The sequence below is a fragment of the Xiphophorus maculatus genome, chromosome 15, assembly GCF_002775205.1.
Source record: "Xiphophorus maculatus strain JP 163 A chromosome 15, X_maculatus-5.0-male, whole genome shotgun sequence".
Lineage (NCBI taxonomy): Eukaryota > Metazoa > Chordata > Actinopteri > Cyprinodontiformes > Poeciliidae > Xiphophorus > Xiphophorus maculatus.
The window spans coordinates 12,789,087-12,808,098 of NC_036457.1; the positions used below are offsets into that span (position 1 = coordinate 12,789,087).

A 19,012-nucleotide genomic window follows, 5' to 3' on the forward strand; every position below is an offset into this window, starting at 1 on the left:
GAGCTTTTATTATTTCTAGTAAACATACCAGCAGATTTGCTTTTAATACTTTTTACAGATTTGCTTTTAATACTTTTTAAAACAAAAACATTACAGTGAACCAGTGAACACTTCTACCTGAATAAGATTAAGAAAGCAGAATTGGATGAGGCTTTTATCCAAAAAGTCTCCTGTAAAGTGACCATCATCCAGAAAGGTTTGAAATAAGTTCATCCAAAACTGTGCATTCTGTTTGCCGAGGGTCGACCACCAGCCTTCTATGCGCTGGTTGGATGTACTACTTCCGTAAAGGAAACTTTTGTCCCCTGCAAAACTGTCTGTGTGGTTTTGCCGCAGAAATATCTGCATTTGTTCAATACAAATGTTTTCTGTGCCTCTGTCGGCACGTATCCTCTCTGGACATCCGTTGACGCATGAAACTGTTTTCAAATAGTAACTTGCAATCAATTTGGGGTCATTGTTCGAGGTATAAGCCTCCATCCATAAAACATGTCGGCTAAAACCATCTATACAGCCACTGATAGCAATGCCATAAGGTTTTAGTTTATCGTAGCCAGAGTGCATTTGGTCCTCTGCAATTGTACTGACGTCTTCTCAACCGTCGTGCTCGTCTCAGTTCCACACCTTCTGGGTCAAACAATTTGATCAAATGTCTCACAGTGTCTTGTGACACCACAATCCATGTTGAACCGCACGAAGATGTAGCCACCGATAACCTTGCATTTGTCCATTAGTCATTATTTGTTGTTTGATAAAGGCCAGCACTTCTTCAAGGTCGGACTGATTCTTTCTTCTAAACAGCCCAAGTCTTCTGCAAATTCTTCTGTCAATCTGCACACAAACAGATGAGAAAGGACAATTATTTACTCTGCACATCAACATTAAAGTTACCTTTTAGATTGAACCCTTAGGTCCCTGCTTAAAACGATTTACTGTTTTGGGGAGAATTACAATAACAGCAGCAGTAAATGTTCAATCCTCTATTTTACCAAAAAAGGAAGGACTGGATTTTTTAGCATGTAAGTATAAAAACACAGATTCATAAATATACAGTCCGTTTAAGGTAAAAGGTATCATGCATCAAAACACACAAGGAAATATTGTTACAGTTCCATTTTTATTACAAAAATTAAACATCACATTAACTTTGATTTAGTTAAACAAAGCCTACCATTTCCACACCTGTGCGATAAATGTGCTGATAGTTTAGTTCAGGGATTGAGATGTAATTTCAGTCCTGAACTGACACATCACATTGCAAGAAAATGATTTTGTGATTCTCATAATGTAACTTTTTCCAACGCAGTAACACAAACATATGATATACATAAGATAAAATAGCACAGATATGCACATTAGTTGGTGTTGGTGAAGAGATCCTACGATCAGATCTACAGCCAGCCGCAGATCGGTGCAAGTCATACATTTTCCTTTTAAATATTTGCATATATAAACGTTTGTGTCACTTTATACTATAGTTTCTGTCCTCCACTGAACTAAAAGTTACACAATTTAACACAGCGGGCATCTTATTTAGAAGGTGGCTGACATTCAGCTAACCTTAGTTTCATTGTAAAACATTCAAACAGAACAATAAAATAAAGGCACCAAACATATACGGGACAATTCCAGCAATCACCAGCTGTTACATCCTTTATTCATCTGTGTGATTTAACATTGTAAATCAGCTTATTGCTATAACCGCGTGAGCTAACAAACATGCTAACTACTAGCCATAACCGTTGGGCTATAGACACCAAACTATCTCATTTGATTTACTCACCTTTTGTTCTTCCATTAGTGCAATAGAGGCTTCGGGGACTCTGGCACGTAAAAAGTGACTTAAATCAGACATCTTTCTCCAAAACGTCAGCTGTCCGCCACAACTCGCGTCTGTCTGTGGTTCTGAAGCTGGTTGCTTGCTGGCGCCCATCTGTCAGAATTGTGGTTTCTGAATTTTTTTTTTTTTTTTTTTTTTCGGGACACTGAATTTTTTTTTTTTTCCGGGACATTGAATTTTTTTTTTTTTTTTCGGGACACTGAATTTTTTTTTTTTTTTTTTTCGGGACACTGAAATTTTTTTTTGTTTGTTTTACATCAGAATTCAGAGATTTATTTTTTTTCTGGGCCATAATTTTTTTTTTTTCAGTGGCCCTAATCCTCTTCCGTAGAAATTGACTGCATTTGTGAACTCAAGAAGATTAAATTCTTAAATTAAAAGACGCTTCAGTGAAGTATCAATTTTATGGCGTGTCCAGTTAAAGTTATCACTTTTAATGTTATATTTTCTCCTAACTGATGTTATTGTTTTTCAGTAGCACAATGAGTCATATTAAAAGTGGAAACACTTAGTTTTGGTTAGTCATTTCAAGGAGAAAGGAAATGCTGCAGAATACGTCACATATTTCTCTTGCTTACAGTCAACAGTTGCTTATGATGTCACTTGTTGTGAGAAATGATTCATCACACAAGCCTCCATTCTCCACCCAATGTATATACAATCTGTGTTGTTTTCCAAGGAGATTACTGGTTAATGGTGGGGGATTTAACTCAGTTAATTCTGACTAGTGCACCCAGAGTTAATTCTAATTCACTTTGTTTTCCTGGGAAAAACAAAGTGACCCCCTCTGCTGAGTCATCACGTTTTAGTCCCTTTGAGTCAAGAGGAAATGCAGGATATGGTGTTAGCTGTGAGGAAGGCACCGTCACTCTTTACAATAAGATGACTGATGAGTTTCTGTTAACTCAGAATGTAACAAATTAACTATGACAAACATGACTTGTACTTTTACTGGATGTCAGGCCTTTATAGAAAAAATATCTACTGTTCTGACACTTCCATCCATCCATCCATCCATTTTCTGGTCACCCTTTGTCCCTAATGGGGTCGGGAGGGTTGCTGGTGCCTATCTCCAGCTACGTTCCGGGCAAGAGGCGGGGTTCACCCTGGACAGGTCGCCAGTCTGTCGCAGGGCAACACAAAGACATACAGGACAAACAACCATTCACACACACACTCATCTCTAGGGAGAATTTAGATAGACCAATTAACCTAACAGTCATGTTTTTTTTGGACTGTGGGACCGGAGTACCCGGAGAGAACCCACGCATGCACAGGGAGAACATGCAAACTCCATGCAGAAAGACCCGGGCCGGGAATCGAACCCAGGACCTTCTTGCTGCAAGGCAACAGTGCTACCAACTGCGCCACTGTGCAGCCCAAGCCTGACACTTATCAAAAAAAAAGTGTCTGAGTCCATTAACAACTAAATAAAATAATTTCTATTAGCCTATAAAATGAACTTCAATATGCTGAGTAATCTTTCGTGCTGACAGTTGTCTGCCCTCCGATGTGTGGAAGCATTTCAGATCACAGTCACAGCAGGACGCCACAAAGCTTATCAGCCCTGGAGTTCACACGTGGGCAGTGACTCCCCAGCTTAGCAATCCCTCCTCCTGGTTCTAGTTTAAATATCAGGGCTAATTAAGGAGCAGCCCGCTGTGCAGCAAGACTCCTTGTACATTAAGTCAGAGTCCCAGCAAGGCAAACACACCACTCTTGCATCATCAGTCCGATATTGTAATATTATGTAATTAGATTAAATTAAACATCATAACAGAGATGTCATCTTCTGAATTTGACCAAGAATGTGTAATCAAATGAAAGTACATCCCAAGGCAATTTCATTTGTTTTGAAGGGCTTAATAATTACAGTGACAAAGCTACACCAATCCAATCTATGACAGTGTGGCCAGACAGGCTTTAGCTCAGCTCACCTTTTTACCTTCCAGTCACTGTTGAGCCTCAGTCCATGTTGGATTTATTAATCCCCTTTGTTTGTGTTCCATGACCATATTTCAGCATATTTAATGCACAATATTTGATATTGTTCACATTGCATTTTCTGTTACACCCAGTGTAAAATATAGTTCATCTAAAATCTGCAAAATTACCACTGAATTTATGAAATTGAAAATGACTCAGATGATTGCAATTAAAAATAAACCACATTAAGAATTTTTAATCCAAATTGAACACTAAATACAATTTTGAATTACTACTGAAAATGCAGTAAATGTGGTAAATGTTACTTGAGCTATAGCTGCCCCCAAATAGCTAAAAAAAAACAGGTCAAACATCCTTAAGTGTATTATGAGACAATGAAATAAATTTATTTTCTGTGTATATATGAAGCAGCTACACGTACAAAGTGATCAAAAACCATTGATTAAGAAAAGAATTGTGTTGTCAGAAGTGGGATTCGAACCCACGCCTCCAGGGGAGACTGCGACCTGAACGCAGCGCCTTAGACCGCTCGGCCATCCTGACAAGCTGCCCAACAATGTTGACAAAGGATAATCAAGTATATAAAGTGGTCGCTGTGACCTTTTTTCATGTTTTGCTTGGCTGTATACGAAAGCATTCGTCTTCATGGTATAAATGACTCCAGCAATAATTGTAGCACCTGCAAGGATCTGTACCTAAAGCTAAAATAAGAAATGAAAAAACTAAACAAATCGATAGGCTACTAGGTTTGAAAACTTGGACAATATCTGATTTGACGAAATTTGTGTCTCGCAAAAGAATCCACAAATAAGATTCCTCGGAAACATGTGAAGGGAAATTGTTAGTTGCAGCAGAGTAGTCTTGTCATTTCCTTTTCCTGGATGCTATACCTTTAATGCCCACTAGGTGCTGGACACGTGAAGTGAGAAAAGAGTTTATTGCATACTATTAAAATGAGAAGAACACAGAAGGCTTGTTAAATATATTTAGCAACTTATGATAATTATTAAGTCGCATACCTTCTTTTTTGACAACAGCAACTCAGCTTTAATTCAGTGTGTGTTTTAGAAACAATATTGTACTTGTTATATTGAATCAGTTTCTAACGAACCACAAGTACCATTACAAGAATTTCTTGTCAAGAGAGAGGAGCTAATAAGTGTCTACACTAGAAATAAGCACATCTGACCAATTTCTTATACTTGTAGTTTACATTCGTATTGTTTCAAATATTTCTCTTCAAAGTTCGTTAATGTTATTCTACTTTAATTTCAGTTCCAGTTAACCTTTTGGTGAAACGGTAGGTATTGATAACATTAAAAGGCTAGTTGCGTTTTCAAAAATAATTTTAAAGACAAATATTAAAAATGTAAAAATACTTAGAGCCACATTTAAACATATTTGGAGATAAATTTTCAACCCATCTATCATTCCAAAGTAGTCTCTGAGAAAGGGATAGTGTCTTTCCTGTCCTAAGTGAAGAAGACCAACCCCCCAGCATGATGCTTCTGCCACTATGTTTTATTGTAGGAATGGTGAGTTCAGACTGAGTATAGTTGAAAATAGCATTTTTTTTATTACTAGTGGGCTCTTTTTTGAGCAGTTCGGTGACTTCTGAAGGGAACTGATCAAATGAGAAGGCCACATATTGTATATTTTTTTTATTATGAACCTTTTGGAAAATGTAACTCTCCATTTCCACATTTATGTGGTACTTCATGTTGTGCTGTTGTTGAAAAATCTCAATAAAACACATGCAAAAATTGTGTTTTTTCAAAGTCTTGAAAGGCACTGTAGAATCACAAAGACAATTCTGTATCACTGAATTATGCAATGAGATTTTGTAGAGCAAAATTTAGCAATCTCTTTGATTAGCTATTTTTCTGGGTACAACAATTATATCAGTTGTTGCGCTGAAAAATTCAGTTATTTAAGCGTACATCGGTTCAATAACCTGGTGAAAAATGATCAAACTGTAATTTACATCTGAACTGTGACTTGTAATTCCAGGCTTCAAAAGCTCCTGAGGGATACGTGACTTTGGCTTATCTAAGCTTTCAGCTATCACTGCTCTTTAAGTACCCTGCCATCTGTAATAAACATAGACCTATCTAGCCCATATCCTGTTTTGAACCTGTCAACATGGTACTTTAGCTGAAGAATCTGAACTCTTGGGACTGCCATGTGAGTCATTTCCATGCGTCTCGTTTTTGATGTCGAGTCTTTAAGGAAACAGGGCCGAACATCCAGCAGGAAGGGATTCCTCCACACTCAGACATTCACAACATCCCAAATATTAGAGCTAAAACGTAAGATTGGAGAAATGGGTGGCAGGAAATGGAAATGATGCCAGGGTTGACTGTTGCCAAGGTCACCCAGGAGGAGTCTTATGGAGAACCCCTGAGCGTAAACAGCTCAGATCAAGGCACGGGAAATGCTGTGTGTCATAACTGACGTACTTTATCTGTGATTAACCAGCAGTAAATGTAGGTTGTTGTTCATGTCTGGAGGAACTTGCATCACTCAGTAGTCATCTTACACAGATATTCTTATACCATGAGTAAGGTAGAATTAAATTCCAGGGATCCTTTTAAAATGCTTTTAGGGTTATAACGGTTCCTTTTTTCAAATATCCATGAATATGTATGAAGCTCAACCTAAACCGTTTACACCCATGCCAAGTTTTTAATTCCTGAAAAATGTTCTCTGAGTAATTATGAAGACATTATGGAAATTTAAAAATATTTAAATAAATATTTGTAAATAGGAGGAGGAACAATTCTGAGTGAAATTGAATTAAATTGGTAGAACTGCAGATGCCTCTTTGAACCTTGTTTTAAGAACATATGCAGGTAAGGAGGATGACATTTTGAAAGGGTTTACAGACACTCATTCCACATTTCTGAAATTAGGTGGATTTTATAAGGATGAAAAACTGTAAACATGCGTATGAAATAATTTTGGATTGACAAACATCAGGCCTTCGATCCCGACTGGCTGATCAAACAATATATACCTCTTTCTCCCATTCAGAGCGGTCTAAGACAGAATGCATGTTATTAAATTACTGTAAGTTTAGTGGCCTTTTTCTAAGGAATAAGAAAAGTAATAATCAAATTTTAAAGATAATTATTTTTGAGAGCATTACTTATCCATGTTTGAATTTGTACCATTTAGTGAATTGCAGTTATTATTGCAATATCAGTGTTTACAGTATTGCAGTTGCAAAAGACAATTTAGATATATTACTTGTTAGGATATTATATTTCAGGTGCCATGCATCCAAATTCTGAATTTCAGTACTATATTTGACCTCCTGCATAGATGTTTGAAATAATTTGTGAAATAAATGAAATCCTAATAAATACACATTTTAGGTTTCACACACTTGATAGAAATAGCAAGTATATGTCTGATATATGTCATATACTGTATGTCTGATCATTGATTTAATGATATGATCATATGAATGATGTGATAAATTATTTTATGATCTACTTAATTTAGTAAGTATTTACATAAAATGCTAAAACTGTTAGATTAAAACAAAAACATTTGTTTAGAGGAATATAAGAAGATAGTTTTCTTGCAATTCTGTGCATAATCTTGGAGCAAAATACTCACTTTTCTTTGCCATACATTTATGAACAATAGTTATATTTTTTGTAAAATAAATTAATCAGTCTTTAATTATGGTTAACTTTTTACTGACACAATGGATACCACAGTTTAAAACTAGGTGCAACACAAAATAAACAAAAATGACAAAAGGGAGAGACCATTTTTCTAAATAAAGCTAAACATGGGAATATGCAATTATGATTCATTAAAATGTTTTGTTTTATTGTACATTTTACCATATCTTATCAATCTGACAGTAATTAAGCTGTTCATAGCACTAAGAAACAAACAAACAAAAAAATTAAAGTACAAGTACAAGTAACAGAGAGGTTATAGGTTAGCTATAATTCAATGCATACTCAAAAGATCATATTATATATTATGTAAAATAATTTCCCACTCAGTTCTAAATGAGTTATTGCAATTTATTTATGCAATAGTGCAAAAGTCACAGGAGACATTTTTCTGCATTTCAGTGGCTCTGACTAATGTCCTCATTCTATTTTCATACTGTTATATAATATTTTCCAAATCGGAATCTGAAACAAAAATACTTTCACCTTTAAAAAAATGAACATAAAAATTATTTAATCATGTGTGTGCAGTAATGAGTGAAGGTACTCGGCCAATCTAAGCATATTTGGCTCGGCTGCAAGGGAACTAGTTATTTTATGAATCATATTTGCTGAAACACTAGAGGCACAATGTCTCGAGCTGTCATCAGGTGGCCTACTGCTTTGCTTTGTCTATCCTCTACAGTAGCTGTTAAAAGGGGCTCTCTCTCACACTGCTGAACTTATACCATCACTCATCTAAATCATTACACCGTCTGCTTTTCAGGATGCGTGCTGTGTAAACTCCGCCTGCGAGCCCTGAGCCGGTGTGACTTATGTGGCCACATTGCAGTGCAAAAGATGGGAGGCTGACCTTGAAAATCTGACTTAAGATTATAAACAAAATTTTACAAATTCCTTTAATGCTTAGCCACGTACTTGTATTTTCATAACTGAACACGTAATTAACTCACAGCTTCTAAAAGTATGACCCAAATACGAATAATTTAACTGTCCTTTACAATTTTACTCTTAGTCAGACTGTTCTATAAAGAACGCTTTGCTTCATAAAATGTGCTGGCAATCATATTAAAACATGTATCGGAATGTCTCTTCCAAATATTCCCACACTCCGAGATCACACGTGGAACACATAAGGATGTGCTATCTCTTAAATGGAACAACCACATTGCAATTAGGAAGCACAATAGGAACATCCTCCTCTACATTGAGGTGAAGAGTTACACCGCCCCAGGGAGAATGTGCAGCTCGCAAAAACAACCACATAGTGCTGCAGCATGCGCACGATAGACCAACGCAACATGCTGTGGAGAGAGAGCAATGCAGGCCAGGCTGTGCAAATGGGGCATGTTCTGCACTTTTCTATGCAGCACACATGCATCAACAAAGGTTGTGTGGTTTAAAGCAGTTTAAAAGCTGCTAAAGTACATTTCTCAGCGCGTGTTTCTGCCATTCTGCCAATTGCATCTAAAGCTTTAATGCTAAATAGAAATCTAGCCTTCTACTTCTCCTGGATTGGCAGCCATGTGCTGGCCTCGCTCTGTGCTTTCGCTGCTCGCTTGTATCTGCTCAGAACAGGTGCCGCATCTCGTTCGGCTGCCGCATTCGCAGCACAGGTTGGGGTGGGAGGCCCTTGGCCGCTTGCACCGTCCCCCAAGTTTTCCAGGGGTCCCCATCTGCGTCCCCTGCACATCCGCTGCCACATGGCACCTGTCCCTCGACGAGTCTGGTCCATTCTTCGTCCGGCAACTAACGCGCCTGCCACCAAACACTCCGCCTGGTTTGGAGCCACAATGAGATGAAGAATAGCTGCACCCATAATCCCTTTGCTGTGAAATGTGTTTCTCTGTGTGCGATTTCCTTCTTTTCCTCCTTTGGCCACATTTAGGGCCAAGTACAAATTGTAAACAGGTTATTATGCTGCTGTAACACACTCCTACTGGAAATGCTCTCCAACAGCATTTAGTGTTTGCAGACATAGAAGGGTGTTTATCCGGGTAGTTTAATTTGGTGCAAAGTTCACTGCACTTAGCGTGATTAGCGTGCAAAATGGCTTTGTTTTGATAATTCCCTCAAAAGCAACTTGAAGTTTTACGCATCTAACAAGTGAATTTTTTGCCTATTTATGTCGTTGTGAAATATCTTATGCTTAGTCAGATTGGCTGGAGAGTGTGTGAACTTTTAACTATTGCTACAGGTTTTGAGGACTATTGCTCCAGTCCTCTGGACTTTGAAGAAGCTATTTTAACTTGAATACAATGTTACCTAAACTGAATACCCAACATTTTTACAATGTCAGTCTGTACAACAATAACAAAGGACTTCATGGTCGCTACTATTGGTAGACTAGAATATTTCAGGCACCACGATTTTAAATTGTGCATTCCAATATCTGACCTTTTGGAAGGACTTTCACTGTCCTTTATACAAATAACTGATAAATATCTTAGACACCAAGATCAGAAAGCCTGGGGAGCGGGGAAAAACATGTGGAGAGGAAATCATGGGTTAATTGTAATCAGTATTATTTTTACATCAGCTTCGCAATGTCATGTTTTCATAATATCCATTCTGTTGCAGCTCTGCCTGGACATCAGTGATTGTTCTTCTGCTGTAAGATGAACTTCTTGATATTTTGCAGTCTTCTTCAATTATGTGATATTTAACTCCATTCATCTTTCCATCAACTATGAAAATCTTCCCTGCCCCTCCTGAAAGTAAAGAATTCAACAGCATGATACTGTGATCATAATGTTTTATATTGAGAATGTGGTTTTCAGGGTGACACAGAGCTATTTTGCAGCCACACGCAATCCTTGATGTTCCTCAGACTTCACAGAAAGCATTCATTTCCACTGAGATTAAATTAAACACAACTGAACTCTATTAGTCTGATCAGATTAATCAGATTAATCAGTTGGATGGTTGGGTGGATGGATATGGATCGACAGATGGTCGGATAAATTTATAGTAAAATGGCCTGAATCTAATTTTTTTTTTTTTTTTTTGCTTCACAATTATGCACTTCTATTTGCACATCAAATCAAAATAAAATACATTATGCCTCCCCCGGTAGAAGAACAGGCTGTAAGTTACATCACTCAAACACCAGGCCAAATTTATTTTTGGGGAGTCTCTGCCTCCATCAGTGCCGTATGCCTTAGTCACGTAGTTCGAATCAGCTACTTCCTCTTGACCTATAGTTATTACGTTAAGAACGTCACATAGTTGGAATAGCCTGCTTCCAAATAAGATGTGACTGGACGCTCCCTCCCTGGCTACACAATGGACTCTGCATCAACCAGACAGTGAGCCTCCTCTGTCCCTCCTGAGAACAAGATCAGTGGTCAGCGCTCACTTCTGTCCCATCAACATGGCTAATACGTTACACAGATGTGGTGGCTGCAGGTCGTGTACACACACACACGCCCACCCCCGCACACACACACACACACACACGCACACACACACACACACACACACACACACACACACGCACACACACACACACACACACACACACACAGGACTCAAACATATGCTAAGCTACTACTTGAACCGTTGGCGTTGTGTTAGACCAGCAGTCTTGTTTGTTTGCCCAGGGAAGTGACATGACGGCAGAGGAGGAAATAGGAAACATAACAGACTACCTGACAGACTCATTCCACAGGCTTGACCTGAGAATGGAGCTGAGCCAAGCAGCAATTAGAGAGAAATAACAAGAAGAGCCTCTTTTGTTTGTTCAGCCTATATCCTCATAATCACAAATATTGTAAACCCTATCATCTGTAAATGTGTGAAGAATTCAATTTGTCAAATTAGTAGTGATTGTAATGGGGGAACGGGGACTATGGCAATAATTCCTAGTTGAGCCGGTGTGTATAAAGTTTTAACGTTTCTGCAGTTCACTGAAGTGTCGTGCTACTACTTGTTGTCACGTTACTCTCTCCTTGTATTCTTGCTGATTTATAGCTGCTGAAGCAGCACTAAAACCAGACTCTGGCTTTCAGCTTCCAGCTCCGTCTACAGGTTGATATGACAATGAGTCAACTTTGAATTAGGAAAAAACGGAGCTTGACAAGTTGAGTGTTTTGCCCTCACTTCCCGAAAGTGTAATATTCTCAAGATGAACAAATTGCCCTGAAACAGGCCCATATAACTCTCCTGGGAATCTCACTGAAGACGTGTTTTGATGATCTTTGGCTCGAGCAATTAGGCTGATCATACACTGAGCTAGTAGTTTGATTCCAAATGTCTCAATATGTGGGGCATTATAAAGTAACTAATATTCCAAAAGTTAATATTTTTATGTTTTATTTTATTAAGTCCACTCATGTAAGTTGGTGTTTAAACTTCTGAATGAGTAAGTAAATATGAATCACTGTTTTTATTTCTTAAACTTTCTTATCACTATTTGATCTGTATTAAAAGACCAGATGATGATGACAACAAATAATAATAATAATAATAATAATAATAATGATTTTTAAATTAAAAACAGTACTGTTTAAGTAAATTGCAATAATTTGAAATATGGTAAATATTTTAATAAAATAGCTTGTCTTTTTTGTTTACTTCAACTCACTGAAATAGAAAGTGATAAAGGAAGTTAGTTTTCCCTTTCTTTTAATCCTTAATCAATGCACCTTATAATTAAATCTGAATCTGATGTGATGATGGAGAGTTGATGCTTAAGTTTTTGTCCTTGTCCGGGTTACCATGTCCTACCCTCAGGTTATGTGATTGTGATTGTTGTGATATTGGACTTTTTCTTCATCAAGGGAGTCTACTGCAACCCCCTAGCTAACACAATGACAGCTCTTGGGCCCGATGCTTGTCAAAAACCGCTTTTTTACAAACACAAATGCCTGTGGCTGTCTCTGCCTGAATCTCATATTCAGAATTTGACGACACTCAAACTGACCCACGGCAGAGTTTAAAACCCTCTGAGGTACGCAGGGTAATGGTCTAACCTTACAGAAATGAGAGCACTAGCCAACTGCAAACACTGCTACATGATGAATGTTGTCACTCCACACAGTATGATCACATTCGCAGCAAAGTGTCAAAGCTATGAAATCTGGGTTGGATATTGTCCCTAAAAAGGCCAGATTTAGTACAAGTGTCTATGTGCTTGTGTTAAATATGCAAAAGGCCATGTTGTCACAAACTTCGCAATGAAAAACGGTGGAAGACGAGTAGGTAAAGATGTTAATCAGCCCGGTAGTCCTTCCTCCCGCCTTCTGAACAGCGGGTTCCCTTCTCTTAATCTGGCTCTTTTAATGCAGGGCCTAGCCAGGCCCAAACATCCTGACGGAGAGAAGCTTTTCCCTTATCAGTCAGGAAACACTGCTCCTCCGCCACATCCTCTTTACAAGAAGCACGACTCAACCATTCCCAAAAAAATGCAGGAAGAGCAAGCCAGACTCCAGGATTTGTCAAAAGCCCCCCCAAATTCCTTTTATTGACACAGAAACAATTTCAAGAGAACGCAGAGAGGGCAAGAAGAGTAGGAGTAGGCAAAAGAAAAACGGAGGAATTAGAAGGGTTTAAAACACTATATTGTTTTTTTATTTAGTTTTGAACAGATCACAAAAAAGGTCTGCATCAGCAAGATACACCATGGGGCGAGCAAGTGGGTGTGGGGGCGATGGGTTGGGAAGGGGGGATCGGTGCGCGTTAGAACGACACCCAGAATAAGACTCCAGAAAAACAAAAGGAGGACTGAGATGGAGGTGGGTGGCAATGAATGCGTCTGTTTTACAGTAATCCTCTGAAGCGGGATGATATGAAGGAAAAAGAGAGCCAATGGGAAACATGACGGAGAGGGTGGAAAAAGCAAGTGAGTGTCGCTTAAACCTCAAAAGAACCCAAAATAGAAGATACACGGTGTGACGCCCGTATTGAACATGGGTAGATGACTTTACAATAGCTCCCAAAACGATCCCAAAAAAAGTAGACGCTCTATAATGTTTAATTGTTTTATTTTTTATTCTAGGCATCTAGTCAATCTATGTGGCAGCATCTCAGTATATATCAGTTATTTCCAGTATTTTCTTTAAATAACAATGAACAAGGTTTGTTCTCTAGTGGTATTGTCATCATATAAAAATCTAATCTTCATAATCTTCCATTAATCTAAATTAGCATACACTTAAATTTACCATTATCTTTCAATGAAGAGGTTGACTATATGACTATATTACTAGAGAAGTTGTTAAAATATGCCTTCCTTTCTTCATTATACACCACTTAATTGAATTGCATAAGAAATGTTCAGCTAAAACCATTTTCAATTACAACTATTGAGGTAAGACTCCCAAACTGATGAGAGTGACAAAACAAAAGGCAACATTCAAAATGGAAAAGTATAGATAACAGCGTTACAATTATGCAACAAAAACATCAACAGACTTAAATTAGCTTCTAAAGAGCATCTGTACATGCCTCCGCAGCTACATTAATTGGTGAATAAACAAGCCTTTTAAGATCGTTGCACTAAAAGTTAGAAATTTCCTAGCAACTGTCGGTGGCATTCTATAGTAGTCTGTGTCTGTGTCCCTGAGGTGTCCATCTCCGTATCTTCATGTTTCTCAGACTGCTTGTTGTTCACACTCGGCTCCAGACAAACATATTGCTCAGTAATCAGTTCAGTTTTTTAGGACAGGAAGAAGTTGCTCATAGATGCTAAAAACTGCAACATTGTCATTCATCTTTGAAACTGTCTCTACAGTCTGTGCTTTTAATCAGTCTTATGTCTGTAAGTGAACCAGTGGGCTTATGAGATGCCATAGTTGTTGTAGTAGGCCGCCGTTGCATCTGCGAGCACGGAAATTAGGCTAGTTTCTGTGGTGCTGCTGGGACACACTGAGGCGGAGGTGGCGGTAGTCGATGACACCTGGATGTGTCCAGTTACAGTCATGCCACTGGCTTGTTCAGGGTGGAAACCACCTCCAGTGGAGTTCAGGTACTGGTCAAACTCATTACGATCCACCTCGCCCAAAAGCTCAGCTTGGCTAAGCTGGTCCAAAGTCTCCAGGTGACCCTGAGTCTCTGGTGGGGGGGAAAGTTGACCCAGGTGACCCTGGTGGTGCCCATGGTGAATTGGCGGGAAAGACGAGGAGCTGTAGTAGGACAGGGGCGGGCCAGGGATCAGTCCACTGGTGCCTCCAGTTTGGGGTATGTGAGAAATATGACCTAAGTGTGTGCTCCCACAGTGGATCTGGGTCTGCGTGTAGTCAGTGTGGTAAGGAGGTGGGCTGCCCATATGCGTCTGGCTCTGGTGGTGTTCATCTGGACAGGAGACCGTGGATGAGCAGGAGACTGAAGAGCTACCGGACGTTGAGTAATAGGTCGAGGGCATATGCTCGTGGTCCATGGCATCTAAGGGGGACATCTCAGGAGGTGTGGGCAGGCCATAGGGGTAGGTGTCAAAGCTGCTGCTGGAGCCAGCAGGCTCTCTGAAGGTTCTCACGCTGGGCAGAGCGGGGCTGGAGCTTGAGAAGCTGCCGCCGATTCCATTAGAGCTGCCCTCGTCTTTGTCCAGCGGGTGACTGAGGGCTCGCTGCTCAGGCAGGGAAACGTGGTCAGGAGCCAGCCCACTCAGGAGAAAACTGGGGTCCACTCTCTTGCAGATGCGTTTTAGCTGTTTCTTCCTGCGGGGACGATACTTGTAGTTGGGATAGTCCTGCATGTGCTGCACTCGGAGCCTCTCTGCTTCCTCCACGTACGGCCTTTTCTGTGGGGGAGTCAGAGCCTTCCACGACTTTCCTGCATTTAAAAAGATCAAAAAGAAATAATTTTATTTGGACTAAAGTCTGGATAACAGTCTAATTATTGCATAAAGCAAAACTTTTCTTTTAAAGCAAAGCACAATAATTTAAATAACTAAGAAAGTTTTAAATCAACATTTGCTATAACTTCAATGAATGAGTAGAAACATAAGTACTTTACTTTAATGTACTTTAATGTACTTTACATACCTTACTTAAAACATTTTATTCTTCTACGAAGATATTTAGGTTTTACATTTACAATACAACTACAAATTTTTACAACTAGCAATTATGTTGAATAGTGAAGAAAAGCTAAATGCATTTAAAATGTATAATAATAGATACTTTGCAAGGGTATTTTTAAATTAAATGAGAGAAAATAAAGTTGGTGATAAAACACTACTTGGTTGTTGCTTTAGCTAAAAACAAAACAAAAAAAACATAACTGAAAATGGCAGATTTACAAATAAATATTCTTCACACATTTTAAAATAGAAGAATCAATTTGACAAAATTAAATTTAAAAACGTAAAAAAAAATTGAATTAATTAGAAGTCAATTAATAATAATGTTCTGGATTTTGATTTGTGCTAGAAGTGCCAAATTTGCAGTTTACCATTTCGCACTGTGCCAGTTTACCTAGCAAAACAAGTGTCTGATTATTATCCGACTTTTTAAACATTAATTTGAATTACAGGGATGTGAATTCGAGGTGAATTTAACTTGGGAATAGTTTGCTTTTACGCATTACTTTGCTATGACAGGCAATTTACAACTCGTGTTATAATTAGTTATTTAGTTATTTTGATTTGCTACTTTTGTCGCGTTGAGACAGAAAAAAAAAACTTTTGTAAAGCAACACAGGCCTCAAGAGAAAGGAAGGTCAAATATATAATAATAATAATAATAATAATAATAATAATAATAATAATAATAATAATAATAATAATAATAATAATAATAATAATAATAACTGTTTCTTACCCAACATTTTGCTGAGTTCTGCATTGTGGAGGTCTGGGTTTTGAATCGCCAGGCGTTTGCGCTCGTCTTTGGCCCAGACCATGAACGCGTTCATGGGCCGCCTGATCCGCGGCTCCGGCGTCTTGTCCACGGGGGTCCTGTGCGAGACATGCGCGTCAGGGACATCTCCGTCTCCCGGAGGACAATCGAAGGACTCGAAGTACGCGCTGATGAGAGCAGCCATCTGAAGCGCGCTCTCTCCTCTCCAAACTTAAGAAGCGCGTCTGAGACTCTTAACGAAGTTGTGCGCTTTCTGTCTGCCTGTCGCCTGACTTAAAGCTGTGAAAAACTACAAAAAGACAAGAAAAAAAAAACTGACTTTTCTAATTAAATTCCTGTGTTGCTTTAAGCTCTAGCTCAACCTGAATGCCTGAACAGATTTCAGGAGAACGCACAGATGCGCAATTACAGCTGCTCCTCCATGTGGGTTATGATTCTGTCTTTCCTGGTGGATGGGGGAAGGCTTTATATTTGAGGAGCAGGTTCCAGGAGAAATCCCGCAGGACTCTCGACTCCTCCTTGATTGCAAGTTAAACCCAGTGGAAGGGAAGGGATAGGATGCAACATTTCAACACAAGTAACTCCTTAAACTAGCCTGACAACACAACAACTCTTGTCATTAACACAAATATTAATTAAACTAATAGAAGAACTCATAACATTAGATTCACAAGCTTATTTCAAGCTTCGTAGTTTAAAAAAGTTGTTGAATTCACGTTGAACTCAGAAAATACATATATTTTTTGTTTTAGCTATTTATTTTTGGAACTTTATCTTTTCTGGTCTTTGTGGAACACCTTGCATGACCATCTTGACAAACCTGTTTTGCAGTCTTCTCATCTTTCAGAAAACTTCAGTTGTTAAGTGACATTTTGAGATTTCCATTGCACTTTAGGCGTCAGGTTTTTTAGGTTCTTTTTTTTTTTTTTTTTTTTAGTGTGCAAAAAGAGATGCAAAAACAAAGTACATAAAATGTGACGTTCTTCTCATTTTTACAGGATTATAACCTGTAAATGTTAACCTGTTTAATGTTAAGCAATTAACATTAAAGATTCAAAATAATTTTCCTCTCCCTGTGATGGTCATTCTGAGCCACATTTCTGGCTGAGCAAATGAATAAAACCACTGAGCGCACACAGACTAATCAGTTTCCTTCTGTAGCCAACAGTGGGTGCATATCAAATCCAGGAGTTCCTGTTGACAGGATACTCTCAGCCTGCAGAGGTTTAGGAGCTCACACTCCCACACACACTCGCTCTCATTGCTCAAAACACAGCCACCAACATCAGGTCACAAATTATCGTATCGGTAATATCTTTGGAGATGAGAGAAACCTGACCACAGATTACAAAGACATGTTAAAGTTAACATGCAGCTCAGGTTGAAATCCGTGTCTTGTAGGGAGTCGTGCTGCTTCTTACTTGTCAAAGTAAGCTGTCAGTTTTTAGTTTACCCCCCACAGGAAAAGGATATGGCACCTGAAGCCACAGATTGGACCCGATGCAGGCACATCAGTGATATATAGGGCCACACTTCCTCTCCCTGTTCTGACTTGGACTATACTGCTGTGTTACCAGTGAAAGTCAGAGAGTGAAGTTATGGTGAGTTTAGGTATAAACTAAACTTTCCCATTAGACAGCTAATGTGAGATAAAATGCTTTTGTGTTTTAAATGCTAAATTACAAACTCAGAGACAGGGAGTCCTGAAATGACAAATGCCTCTAAGTTTTACCCATTATTGCTGGGCAGTTGAGGCATCTCAACTACACTGACAACAAAGGTTATCTCTATATGCTGTAATAGAAATAAATTATTGGAAATAGATTTTCTTTTTTTAAAATTGTAAAATAACACAAGTTTGCTCAGAAAATATATAATATGAAGAGATATAATAAAATGTTTTAAACGTTTTTTAAGACCTTTACGAAATGACAAAGTTCTTTTTAATATAATAAGGTCTTAAAAACACCAAGCAACAAATGCAATTTGAAATTTGACTTTTCATCTCTGCTCGGCTGCTCATGTCAGCTAGAAAGCTGGATTTTATAATTTAGATAAAATAAACGTTGGCCATAGAAGTTCATTTGTTTTTTACTTTCTAGGGTACTAAGCCCATCTGCCCCTGATTTGGACTGAGACAGATGATGATTATTCACCTTATTTTATTTTTCATTAAAATAGGTCAGATGCCATTATTAAATTAAAAAAATGTTCATGATGTCCATTTTTAATATGAATCTACTGTTATTCATCAGGCTAGTTTACAAAATCCTCATATGTGCAAATGAATACACAGTATTTCTTATCATGTCTACACTTTGCTTTAGTTATGAGGAGCAATTCAGGGTGAAATTTCACCTTTTTACTTTATTCTTTAACTCATGGGCCACATGACTTGATTGAGCTCCAATGTTGCCTAAAAGTCCACTTTAGTTTGGCTCACCAGTTCCTCATAATAGGCCGTGTCCTGGAAACTCCCGTCATGGTGTGTTCAACGATTTAGTTAATCTAAAAATGGCTGTGCGAACAGTTTCTTTTACTTTGTACACTAAATTTGTCTGATTAAAACTCTGGCGGATATCATTTTTGTATGTAAATAAAGAACTTTAAGACGACCAAACCTGAAACAAGACCAATGCTGCTCTCCCATCTTAAATGAAGTAATGTTACAATCTCTGCCCAGATGTGTCACTGAGTCAAAAAGGGAAGTGCATATCTGTTAAAATGACTGA

At 38.4% G+C, this 19,012-nt stretch overlaps 1 protein-coding gene and 1 non-coding gene across 2 annotated transcripts; both read right to left on the reverse strand.

Annotated features, from left to right (window-relative positions):
* Positions 1-4,247: 4,247 nt before the first annotated feature.
* On the reverse strand, positions 4,248-4,330 carry trnal-cag. The gene has a single exon. It is a non-coding gene; the product is annotated as a tRNA-Leu (tRNA).
* Positions 4,331-13,449: 9,119 nt separating this feature from the next.
* sox7 (SRY-box 7) lies at positions 13,450-16,717 on the reverse strand. Its single transcript, XM_005800220.2, has 2 exons — positions 16,242-16,717; positions 13,450-15,252 (listed from the first exon to the last, which is right to left on the reverse strand). The coding sequence occupies exons 1-2, from the start codon at positions 16,462-16,464 to the stop codon at positions 14,261-14,263; spliced, it is 1,215 nt and encodes a 404-aa protein (XP_005800277.1). The 5' UTR covers positions 16,465-16,717; the 3' UTR covers positions 13,450-14,260.
* Between the last annotated feature and the right edge of the window lie 2,295 nt (positions 16,718-19,012).

Coding starts and splice junctions, on each gene's coding strand:
- sox7 (XM_005800220.2), bottom strand. CDS start 16,464: ATGGCTGCTCTCATCAGCGCGTACTTCGAGTCCTTCGATTGTCCTCCG. Junction 15,253..16,241: donor AGAACTCAGCAAAATGTTGG/GTAAGAAACAGT, acceptor TTTTAAATGCAG/GAAAGTCGTGGAAGGCTCTG.